This window comes from Aquarana catesbeiana, linkage group LG07, assembly GCF_042186555.1.
Source record: "Aquarana catesbeiana isolate 2022-GZ linkage group LG07, ASM4218655v1, whole genome shotgun sequence".
In the NCBI taxonomy this organism is placed as follows: domain Eukaryota; kingdom Metazoa; phylum Chordata; class Amphibia; order Anura; family Ranidae; genus Aquarana; species Aquarana catesbeiana.
Genome location: NC_133330.1, coordinates 292,297,337 through 292,310,329, shown reverse-complemented (window position 1 = coordinate 292,310,329; position 12,993 = coordinate 292,297,337). Strand labels below are relative to the sequence as shown.

General features: G+C 41.8%; 1 protein-coding gene across 2 annotated transcripts in view; it reads right to left on the bottom strand.

Moving 5' to 3' along the window:
• Positions 1 to 296: 296 nt before the first annotated feature.
• Positions 297 to 12,993, bottom strand: part of TXNDC12 (thioredoxin domain containing 12) — a 44,200-nt gene continuing 31,503 nt past the window's right edge. Inside the window, exons 6-8 of one of the 2 annotated variants that reach the window (XR_012235348.1) lie at positions 7,287 to 7,370; positions 2,627 to 6,169; positions 297 to 2,469 (exon numbers count right to left, since the gene is read on the bottom strand). Coding sequence is in view for 1 of the 2 variants with exons in the window: in XM_073593537.1 (XP_073449638.1) it covers positions 6,093 to 6,169; positions 7,287 to 7,370 (161 nt within the window). In the remaining variant the exon portion in view is untranslated. Of the gene's footprint in view, positions 6,170 to 7,286; positions 7,371 to 12,993 lie in introns of both variants that reach the window. The other variant, XM_073593537.1, reaches the window with a different exon arrangement.

Sequence of the window (12,993 nt, the reverse complement as noted above, 5' to 3'; positions counted from 1 at the left end):
AGGTTATACCAAAACTGGATCACTCAGTATCTGGTGCAGCTGTGCATGGTAGCCAATCAGCTTCTAACTCCAGTTAGTTTAGTTAAGTTTTGACAATAAAACCTGGAAGCAGATTGGTTTCTATGCAGCGATGCAACAGATTTTGCAAGCTCTAGTTTTAGTAAATCTCCCCCAGTAAGTAAGTGATCGAGAAATGACCTTGTACCCAGGAAGTGGCTTTATCTTGCCTCTGTAGCTCTCAAGACCTCCATAAGCCACGTCTGTTACCCAGTTTGAACAATAACAAGACATGTACGTTTCTTTAACAAAATTGTATATTTTTTTTGTTACAAAACTCATAGCAAGTTCTTCATTGGAAAAAGAAAGGCAATGCAATAAATGTAAACAAACATGCAGGATCACACAAACAGGAACACATTTCAATGTCCAGTTAACCCGTATCACATTTGTCAGAAAGGCCATTATATTCCACACATACAGTATGTGGTTTAATTTCTCTTTTGTATTTGAAGTTGTAGGCAATTATGATGTAAGAATTCATTATTTACATTATATATATCAGTATGTAACCTAAACACAATGGACAGGCTCATCTGTACAAATCTCCCATAAGTGAGAAGAGATCCCCGATTTTATTAAATCCTTCCTGTGCAGTTGCATGGAGGAGACCCCACTTCTTACAGGATTCTAACAAAAGTCAGAAGTACAGTTCTGCTGTTAAGTGAAGTGTTTGGTGGACAGAAGTCCAAAGCCAAATTTACATCAGTAAATTAGGTTTTACTCTAGACTTGTACGCAAAATGCACGTTCAAGCTATTTTGACTGTATTATACTATGAAAAGCTTACATTTCTCTAATAAAACAGGATCTAGCACCTCATCACATGACCTTAGCTTAGCATTGATCACACGGTTTCTACTTTTGGGACTTGGGGAATGATGTTCAGAAGAGCTGACCAATCAGCAGCTCTGCCTCTGCAATGATCCTCCACATCAACAACAACCATATGATTTATGAACTGATCACACAAAGGGATTCTGGGGAAAGTGCAGATTTTTCCAAAAAAAGGCAAGTTTTTTTCACAGCCAAAATCGTTAAGTTTCGTAACAGAACAGGATTATAAAAATAGCCCAGGTATCATTTTAACCATAGGGAAAATATACATTTTTTATTATTATTTTTTTTTTTAAATTAAACACACAACTATAAAAGTTAAATTTTTACTTTGCCAAACTGAGGTAAAAAAATCGTGTCACTATAAACAAATCATTACACTATTAGGTATACACCATGCTAAGGGCCCATCGCCCTAGTCCCATGTGACAACTATCTGGTCTGACAATTGGTTGTTTAGGCACCAAGTGCTACAATGTAGGGAGGCAGTGGACAGTGGAGAGCATCATGTCCCTTTAGGGGAATACCAGGTTTTGTTCAGGTGAGTAAACAGGGATGAGTGTGTAAAGCTATTCGCTAGAGGAAGTGACGGATCGTGGTTCCTAGTCAATCCCCTCCCCCTTCAGATAAAATCACCTCCCAGGGAACACAGTTAACCTCTAGATCGCCCCCTAGTGTTAACCCCTTCACTGCCATTTTTTTACAGTAATCAAATGTATTTTTATAGCATGGACCGCTGTATTAATGCCAACGGTCCCAAAAATGTGTCAAAATTGTACGATGTGTCCGCCATAATGTCGCAGTTACGATTTTGCGCAAACCAATCAATATACGCTTATTGCAATTTTTTAACAAAATTATGTAGAAGAAAACATATTGGCCTAAACTGAGTAAAAATTAGCTTCTTTTTTTTTTTTTCAAAAAAATGGGGATATTTATTATAGCAAAAAAGTACAAAATATTGTGTTTTTTTCAAAATTGTTGCTCTTTTTTTGTTTATAGCGCAAAAAATAAAAACCGCAGAAGCGATCAAATACCACCAAAAGAAAGCTCCATTTTTGGGAAAAAAAAGAACATCAATTTTGTTTGGGTACAACGTCGCAGGACCGCGCAATTGTCAGTTAAAGCGACACAGTGCCAAATCGCAAAAAGTGCTCTGGTTAGGAAGCGGGTAAATTCTTCCGGGGGGCAGGGGCGGACTGACCATTGAGCCACTTGGGCACTGCCCAAGGGCCCTGGGCCACTAGGGGGCCCCATCAGGGTTGCCAGCCTCAGTAAAACCAGGGACAGTATGTATAAATCTGTGTTTTTTTTACATCGGTCTGTGTAAACTGTGTGTACATGTATGTATATACTGTGTGTGTGTGTACTGTGTGTGTACTGTGTGGCCCCATATTCTCTGATTGCCTGGGGGCCCCATAATCTCATATTGGCCGGGGGCCCCATGAGTTATCAGTCCGCCCCTGCCAGGGGGTGAAGTGGTTAAGTGAATCATGTAATGGCAAACCTCTGTCCCTCATCCTTAGGTCATAGTTAACGCGGAGTGACCTGATTTCCTACAGCAGGGGTAGGCAACCTCAGCCCTCCAGCTGTTTTGAAACTACAAGTCCCATGAGACATTGCAAGACCCTGACAATCACAGACATGACTCCTAAAAGGCAGAGGCATGATGGGATTTGTAGTTTCACCACAGTTTGAGGGCCGAGGTTGCCTATCCCTGTCCTAGAGTTTACCTTAAAATTTTTGCTCTGCCAACCTGAACCCTATTGCTGTTGAAGTATTACTATATCTTGGAATGCCAAGATTTATGAAATCAAAACAAATACAAATCTATACATTGCGAAAATACATGAAAAACATTAGGTACCTGGCTCCCATGACAATACTTTTTGTATTCCTGATATTCACTGTTCTAGGTCAGTGACTCAAAATATTGAAGTCAGAGGCAGATCAGAAACATTTTTTTTTTTTTTTTTTAAAGGACAGCAATAGCAGTCTTTGTGTTTAAGGATAATACCCTGAACGTCCCAAAGGGTGTGTGTTTAGATAAATTATTGACTCCAGCCAAAGTTTTTTTTTTTTTAAGCAGAACTCCTGGCAAAATTTATTTTTTGTTCATCGAATGTGCTCTGAGTGTGCCGACGACAGAAACAGTCCATTTTTAAGACCGCTGGAACGCAGGGGTGCCGGACCATACTTGTGTGGGGAGGACCGGCGGGTCAGGAAAGTACATCTCCACTGTCCTCTCCCCTAGAACAAAACGAGCAGTTAACCCGTGCAGTGCTTACATGTCCCTGTTGCACAAATTAAACCCTACAGACTAAGGCTGGGATGCCATTAAAGTTCATGTGCGTGTAAAGGCAGGCGTCCCAATACTTTTGGTAATATAGTGTACATGAAGTGAGATGTGGCTCAGCAAAGTGAGGATATTATGCACCTATTACAAAGGAAATATATGTATGGAAAAAGGTTATCTGGCATCAGTCTCTCAATCAGGGTTCCTCCAGAGGTTTGTAGTGGTTACTGTGGCAGATTGATCTCATCCTCCCCCACCACCACCACCACAACAATGTCTGCATAGTTCTGGCACCAACATCATGGTCACAGTGATTATCAGTATAAGGGGGACAATACACTGACCACCAGTGCAAGACAGGTCCTCACTCTTTGCTTTGTTTATTCCAATATTTTCAACTATATTGACTGATCAAGCTAAAGGCTGATACACATGGGCCAAATATCAGCTGGTTCATCAGAAACCATCTGACATTTGGCCAGTGTGTACAGCAGCCTGTCCAACAGAAGACGCTCTAACGACTGGCTTTTATCAAACAGGTTTGCTGGAAAACCAGCATCCGATCAGCACTTGCAGCCAATGGCTGTGAGCGCTGATCAATGTATTCTGGTGGGGAGGTAGTCCCCCTGTCAGAACACAATAGCTCAGTGGGGAAGATCAATGTACTAACCTTGCTTGTGTTAGTACAGCGGTCAATTTGTTTTTTTCAGCCCGCTGGGTTGAAGGAAAAAAAAAAGTCTACTCATATGTACCTAGCATTGTGTACTGTTAGCTGTAGATATAATCTTTACCAGGGATTTCTTGAGAATTGAAAATTATTTAAAGGGTTCCTCCATTGTATAAATGGCAGAGAAGGCTGTTCTAGGATTTATTCTGTCTTCAATAGCTTTTCAGTGAAAGGCAAACTGCATTCTACAGAGTCTATAATAATGAATTCTTACATGGGTTGCAGATGGTGGTGTATGTGAATATAGCAATTCTGTACTGGAGAAGTTCCATCACGGATAAAGCTTAAAAACACGACATGCAATAAAAACACCAAATTATATATGTGAAGATTAAAGATCACTTATAAAACATACATACCACAGGTTTAGTAACACATGACTATTACAGATGATGGAAAATAAATGAAAGGAACCTGAGGATTTAGGAATACAGAAAGATTTAATCCAGCTGGAATTTATTAAATGTTTATCTGTCAGTTGCAAAGAATGGTTTAGCCATTTTGTATGCCTCCTAAGCATAAAGGCAGATGATAGACATGCATTAAACGTCCAGGACTACAATACCCTTCATGCAATGCATTGCCAGGGTTATTTAATAAGGCCATACAAAAGCACAGTTTGATGAATTGCAAAGTACAGTTACCCACTGTAGCATTGAGATATCAACTTCCATTACTTTACATTACAGCAGTCCAAACAATGAAAGCCTAATTTTCTGAAGTCTTGCTTAGGGAGGTAATGCTTTCTATTTTATGGACAAGATTCTCTTAAATTTTTTTGTAATCCTTGGCAATTATTTTTTTAAATAGTACAAGAAAAATAGAGCATTTTATAAGGTAAAAAATACTTATTGGAATCAATATGAAGGCATTTAAAGTTTACACTTGAAACAAGTAAATTTATCTTAACAGCACAGTGCTGTTTGCTCACCTTAAATGGCAGCAAGCGGTTTAGGATTGAATACTGCAGTAAGAAATTTGTGTCTGTACATAAAAATTTCAATATGCAAGTGAGAATTATTGCTCAAATAACTTTTGGACCAAACAGTTAGTTCCCACCACTGCCAGATCCAGAAATAGAATGGAGCAGCCACGGTTTGTAATTTATGACAGATAATATGAAGAGTTGAGCTTTTTTCTGAATAAACCAAATCAAAATGGAAGTATCAATTTTTTTTATTTTTTTTTAGTATGCTGCACCCAATACGTCCTTTCATTTTTAAGCTGCCAGCACCTGCATTAGTTCCCAGCATTGAAAAAAGAACGAAAAAAAAGCATAAATGGTGCCACCTAAAGGGCATAGGAAGAAATGGTTTCAGACAACTCTGAAAGTTTTTGTTTCAAAAGGAAACTCATAGCTAGACATACGTAGGTTGCCATTGGAGCCCTCCGCTGAAAACTCTACTTCCCTGACTGTCATGAGGATGCTTTGACATCAATAATATGAGCCAGTGACCTGAAATAAGCTAAATGATTAGGTCTGCGATTGAGATGTATTGAAGTCATGCAATCTGCATTTTAAGAAGAGTCAAACAACATATTTCTCTTATGCAAGATTCACAAGAAATTTGCAGGGTATGACAACCAGTCACCACCCAAAACTGAAACATCAGTTCTGCATGAACTAACCATTACACCTCAACAAAAGGTTTGTGCTTCATGCCACTTTGTATCTGTTAATCAATAGCTAGTGAGCCGATAAGTCAAATGCTACTAAAGAAATACAAAAATGGCTTAACCAACGTATAGAGGTGGAACAAGAAATGAATTTAGGCTTTCTTGGCCAATAGTGCAAAGAAAAGATGTGCAGTAACTACTAATAATCAGAAATGGCATTTAAACTTGCCTTTCATTACTGTTGTAGAAAAAGATTTCTAATTGGTGGTTTTTGCTCTTTAAATTACTGTTAAAAATGCACACCCACCTAAGTTTATCTGCACCAAAAATAAATTTACTGTACTTGTAAAAAAGTACATTTTGACAGTGTTCTGCAAATACTGAGTAAAGTAACACGGTAAAGTGGCTTTCCACAACAGGTGTCCCAATCCCTTCACAGTGATTGGACAGAAGGGGGCACCAGTACTGCAGGTCCAATAATATGAATAAAGGTTACAACCCCTGTGACATAAAAGTTTGTGGTAATCAGGGGAACACTTCCATTTATGAAATGCAGAGGTTATAACTCATCTTCAACATGTTTCTTGGCAAATTTTCCTGTGAGTTTTTCCTGAGCTTCCTTCATTGCTTCAACCACTGTAGGGAGAACAAAAAATGTTTGATACTTGCTCTTACAAACTAACTCCAGACACATTCATCTACATATTTTTATGCACAGTCCTCTCGAGTGGTAGGTTCCGTTTGTTTTAAGAAAAGGTCTACTAAGCTTCACATTGGTGCAGTGGATAACTTTTTAGTTTCCTCTGGCACCATACCCGGTTTGATTATACTCTCCAATTCCCAGTCATTGGAAACCAAAATTTTCATGGACTGCACTGGTGACATCCAACAAGCCAGCTGTATGCCATTTGGAATAAGCGACACTATAAAATTAGGCTGTATCGGTGTTAAGAACCAGCAGTACTGGATGTACACTTAGGTCAGGGGCATAAAATAATTATTCACAAAGCCCTACCCACTATCTTACAACAGGAATAAAACACTTCATAGGAATTGTGATGAAAAGGGAGACAGTAGATACCTTCTGTTTCAAGAAGGATCTAATATGTTTCACGCTAGTTCAGTGGAGGGCTTTTTGTTCTTTTTCCATCCATCTCACTAATAGGCTATTATGCTTTCTGGCATTTTATTATTTCAAAAGGTTTTATTGGGTTTCACACTGTTAAGTAAAATATATTCCAAGGTCCGTTTGCACATAACTGACCGTTTAGAAATGCTGTGGGATGAAAACCAGCCTATGTCTTGTGTACCAAACAAAGTGACAGCCATCTTAGCATGTGAACTGATAATGTTCACATGCTAAGAAGCTGAAAAAAGGTAGTATATAGACATCAATGTCTAGGGGGAAGGGATTAGGACGGACTACAACAAGAACGTAGAAAGTTTTGGGGGAGATTTTCTGGTATTTTTCATACAAAACAAAAGCTTACATTTTCCAAAAATTACCTGCTCAGCAATAGGCAGAATCAGCAGCTAGCACAAGTGATTTTCTATTTACTAAGCCCTATAATTTAGTAGTCTTAAAACTGAATTGCGATGATGGCCATAAATGCTGTACTTCAAAAAAGGCACTGTCCAAGCATAGCAGGACTTCTGATATAAGCTGTACAAACTAGGCCAAAAAAAAAAAAAAAAAATACACACCACAGGAAGATCTTTATTTTTTCAAGCTTGCATTAGCCATCTGACATACCTTGCTCTGCACTGCTGTAAAAGTACTTGTAACTTGGGTTCCCTTTTGAGTTTATTATCTCTGGATGAACGTGCCCACTGGGATCTAAAATACAAATTGGTTTTGAAACAAATTCATAATTCTGCAAACCACAAGCGCCTTATACAGTTTTGCTGCTTTGCTGACCACGGACTCTCCAAAAGATGTGCAAGTGGTCTATTGACAACAATTTATTCAGTGATGTTAACTAGGGCTGCAACTAACGATTATTTTCATAATTGATTAGTTGGTCGATTATTGTTTCGATTAATCGATTAATCAATTAATAACCTTTAAAAAAAAAAAGTGTGGTGTATAATTTAGTTAATATGTAAAGTTTTTTTTTAAAACAATTTATTCTTAAATATCTCTATGCAGTGGTAAATATAAACAACCAACTGTATGGTTAGGGAGCAAAATATTGAATCCACTCTGAGAATAACAGGAAGAAGAGATATACTGTATACACTATTAGAAGAGAAATACAGTTTTTTGTCCAATTTGTTGTTGGGCACATTAAAAAATACAAAATGCTGCAAAAACGCATTACATGCTTTTCTGCAGCTTCTCCATTAAAGTATATGGAACCAAAAAAGCACAGTTTTGTGTTAAAAAAAAAAAAAAGTCCTTGACCCTTTCCAAATACACAGCGGCTGAAAAAAGCATAGATGTGAACGTGTCCCATAGAAAACCATGTTAAATGAACTGTAGTGCGTTTCTACAAAAAGCACCAAAAAAAACACAAAGATGTGAACCAGGTCTAAGACGTTTAGTAACATAACGGGGTTAAAAAAACCTAAAATGAGCCCTTTTATAGTACAAAAAAAAGCAAATAATCGCTACTGTAAGGGGTTCACTTTTTAACTGTAGAACTGTGAAAGTAATATTTACAGTAGCGATTATTTGCTCTTTTTGTACTATAAAGGGCTCATTTTATTATTTTTAACCCCATTATGTTTCTGGCCGATTAATCGATTATGAAAATAGTAATCGATTAATTTCATAATCGATTAGTTGTCGATTAATCGATTAGTTGTTTCAGCCCTAATGTTAACAGATATTCTAAAAGTTCTCATATTGTTTGCTTTGTTGTCTTACCTGTCAAAAGGAATCCAGGAGCTCCAGCGGGAAACAAAAGGAGAATCGGGCTGTTCTGTGCAAAACCATTGCACAGAGCAGGTGAGGAGAATATGTTAGAAGGCCATGACAAATGTCTCTTTTTGCGACATACATTTTTGAAAGACAGCAAAGTAAGCAAAAGAGTTTCCCAGATCACTGGAAAAAGCAATAGTGCATTAAAGCAATGCATGGATAAAACAATGAATCCATCAGCAAGTAAAATGTGTTCCCTGTATAAGGGGTACAAAAAAAAAAAACTCCCTATTGAAACATCTTAAATGCAGCTGAAGCCTGCATTCCAGCACTATGGAAAAGTACTGTCCCTCCCAATAGAACACACTGGATTGCTAGAATCAATTAAAGATCTAAGTGATGATCAAGGTGTTGAAGGAGCAAGAGGAAAAGTATTGGAAAAATTTGGACTCCCTATATTTTAAGGATCAAACTTCACTAGCTTTCTAACCAGAGCCTGAGGTTAAGCATCCCGGAGGTCTCTCCGATTCCTGGAGGTGACTTGATCTTCTGGGCATCAGCCCGGGTAGGGTAGGTGGGTTTTTACCCCCACCCCCTCCTTTCATTTGGCCCCTTCCCCTTTTTTTTTTTTCTTTCCTCTTCTTTTCCCCATTCCCTCCCCCTTACCACTTTTTATATTTTTCTACTGGCGTTTCATGTAGCTTTTTCCCTTAAAAAACTTAAAAAAAAAAAAATAAAAAACTAACAGAGGAAGAAAATTGTATATTCCAACTGTGTACACAGGAAGCTCTGCTGAATACTTAGATCACACATCGTCTACACCGGTGCCCAGGCCTCCATTTTATCTGTACTTTAGGTTAGATTTATGTGTACAGTGCCTTGCAAAAGTATTCACCCTCCTTGGCTTTTTACCTATTTTGTTACATTACAGCCTTTAGTTCAATGTTTTTTTTAATCTGAATTATAATGTGATGGATCAGAACACAATAGTCTAAGTTGGTGAAGTAAAATTAGAAAAATATATACATAAAACTATTTTTCTCAAGTCGTCTTCCAGGACGGCACCCTGAGAGATGACTGGTCCACCTGACAGGAAACACAATCAATCAAGAGGTTAAAGGCCCCCGCCCCATCCAGATGCTCCTCAGTTTTTGATTGTTTCCCCACAGCGAAACCGTTTGTTATTTTTCTGCTGACCTAGAGGCCTGGGGCTGATGGTCTCCCCCTGGGAGCAGGACCAAATGCCTGGGGAGCCGCTAGGGTCTGGCCGGATGGTTCTCATCCTTCCTGGGGGGTTTTCCCAATCCATTTCTCGGGGGGGAGGCAGCAGAAGCAGGACCTGGGTCGGTGACTGTGCATCTCCTATAGAAGAACCCCCCCCCCCGAGTGCTGAAGGACCCTGGGTACTGTGGTGTACCCAGAACTTCAGGGGCCAAATTTCCTGTTGCCCTTCCTTACCTGTGCGGTGGCCGCGCAATGGCAGGAGTTGGTGTTTTTTCCTTCTAATGGCTTCAAGACTAGAGGGCGAGTCCCGTTCTGAGGTCTGGCCAGGGCTACCGTCCGTCCGTCTGCCTGCCCGTCCGTCCGTCCGTCCGTCCGCCCACCCACCCACCCACCGACCCACCGACCCACCGACTGGATTGACCGTTCGCGGGGGTCGCGCGGCAAGTATCTCTGCATGAAGAGCTGTTTCTCCCTGGCTGAGTGTAGCTTAGCGTCCCGGCGCTCGGCGCCATTTTCCTGGTGTTTATGACATCACTTCCTCCTCTAGAGGGGGGAGTGGGAAGGCTGCAGCAGGAAGTGACCTTTGTCCAGTACCACTTCTGGTCCTCGGCAAGATGGCGGTGGCGCGATGCAGCCAGCATACAAAGGATATAAAAAGCCACAGGGAACAGGCGCCCATGTCTCCTCTGCGTTCCTGTATGCAGCACCTCCAGCCGGAAGTAGCATGGAACACGAAAAGGAGAGACCTGCAGGGTCTGCGGCCATAGAAGAGACCACAGGGGGTGAGTCTGACCCCCCTTCGGAGGTTTAGAGGGGGAGGGTACCCCAACTCTTCTCCTCCGATTCTCACAGTGTATGCCAGTGTGTTTTTTCAGGGGACGATGCTATTGCCCGTGAGGTTGCCAGCCGTCCTGTGAAATCCTCCACCCACTCTAAAAGATGTGGGAACTGTAATGACAGGCTACCCCCAGATCATCCAAAACCCTTCTGTTTTAAATGCATGCAGAAGTTGACAGGGAAGGAGACATCTCAGATGATGAAGGAATTCCTTACTATGTAAACTGAGATGCTGTCCACCTTAAAGTCTTTTCAGGCCACCCTTAAGCCTAGGGATCCAGAGGCTCACTCTAGTAAGGATGCCTCTTCCCAGGAGAGCTTTGCCTCCTCTAGGAGATATCGGGCGGATGTACTGAAGTACCCACTCCCCCACGTTTCCGAGGAAGAGTGTGATTCAGAAGTTCCTAATCAGGAGGTTTCTGATGAAGGGGTGGTGGACAGCCAAGAGGAGGATGGGAGGGAGGAATCCAGGTCTAGCAGACATATATTTTCTGCCGACGACATGGAAGATCTTCTGAAAGCTATTTATGCCTCAGAGGAGATTCAGGAGCCTGCTGCACAGGTGTCCGCTCAGGATAAGATGTATAGAAGCTTGATTAAACCTCAGGCCAGGGTCCTTCCGGTACATTCCGCCCTTATGGAAGTCATCCTAAGGGAATGGAAAGAACCAAAAAGAAGGCTTCTAAAATATAAAACCTGGAAGCGTAGATGCCCCTTCTCTGAGGAGAATGAGGAAAGGTTTTTCAAAAGTCCTAGACTAGACACCTCCTTAGCACAGGTCTCTAAGCAGTCGGATCTTTCCTTCGAAGATACCGGTAACTTTTAGGATCAAATGGATCGCAGGGCTGAAGCCATTCTACGCCGAGCCTGGGACGCTAACGCTGCGGCTATGAGCCCTGCATTGGCTTCAGCTTGCATCACAAGGAATGCCGACACGTGGGTCTGTAAATTAATGGACCACGTATCCCGAACCTCCAAATCCAGGGAGGTCCTGGATTCTCTGGAGGTCATAGGGAATGCTGTCGCATATTTAGCTGATGCTGCGGTTGAGACAGTGCGTACGACCGCTAAGACAGGTGCCTTGCTAAACTCAGCCAGGCGAGCCCTCTGGGTTAAGACCTGGGATGGGGATAGCTCATCCAAGACCCATCTTTGTGGTCTCCCTTTTGAAGGGACGCTCCTTTTTGGTGCTGGCCTAGATCAGGCTTTAGCCAGATCTACCGAGAAAGGGAAAAAATTTCCTACCAAACCTAGGAGAGAAAGGAAGTGGTTTTTTCGTGGCCCCCAGGCAAAAAATAGCTTCTCTGAGAAAAAGGTCTCCCCTAATAGATGTTGGGGCGCAGGAAAAGACAAACAAAAGACTGGCGTTCTCTTTTCTAGCCAGAAGTCAGCTGACAAGACCCCCAAATGACTTTCCGGTAGGGGGCAGACTTTCCCACTTTGCCTCTCAGTGGGAAAGAATCACCCAAAGTCCCTATGTTCTTCGGATCATAAGAGAGGGTTACAGATTGGAGTTTCTCTCCCCTCCACCCCCCAAGTTTCTCTTGACCTACCTTCCCAGGGATCCCTGCAAGGTGGTAGGAATCCTTCAGAATAGAAGAGTGCTGGCCAGTCAGGAGGTTATAATACCTGTTCCAGTGGACCAGCAGGGTCAGGGGTTTTATTCCCACGTTTTTGTGGTACCAAAACCCTCAGGAAGGTATTGTCTTATTATAAATCTAAGGAACCTCAATGCTTTTCTTAGTTACAAGAAGTTCCGCATGGAGCGTCTATTCTCTCAGGAGACATCTCCTCAAAGATGTGTTTATGGTGACCTTAGATTTAAAAGACGCCTACCTTCATGTCCCCATTTTTCAGGGCCATCAAAGCTTTCTGGGATTTGCGATCGCCTCTCCAGAGGGAGTGCAACACTGGCAGTTCACAGACCTCCCCTTTGGACTGGCATCCAGTCCGAGAGTCTTCACAAAGTTCAGGGCAGAGGTGGTGGCTTTTTTACACCTCCAGGGAGTGGCATTGATTCCCTACCTGGACGACATTTTGATTTACAGTCTAAGTCGGGATCAACTACTTCTGGATCTATCCAGAGTAATGCAGACCTTAGAAGACCTGGGATGGATTGTCAGCAGGGAAAAGTCCTCGCTGACTCCTGCTCAGACAAAGCTGTATCTAGGTTTCCAGGTGGACTCCTCAGAGCAAAAGTTAGTTCTGCCTCAGGGCAAGGTAGAGGGCCTCATATCAGCGGTCAGGTCGCTGTTACAGGCAAACACCATCTCCTACAGAGGTATCATGAGAGTTCTGGGTCCAATGACGTCAGCCATCCCAGCAGTTCCTTGGACACAGCTACACTCCAGGCCCCTCCAGCACTTTCTTCTATCCTCTTGGGACAGAAAAAGAGACTCTCTGGACATAGAGATAGCCATTCCGGTCAAAGTAAAGAACTCCCTTCACTGGTGGCTCCTTCCTCAGAGACTTCAAGGGGGCCTCCTTTGGAGCCAACTTCAGCCTCTCAGGTTAACGACAGATGCAATTTCCTGGG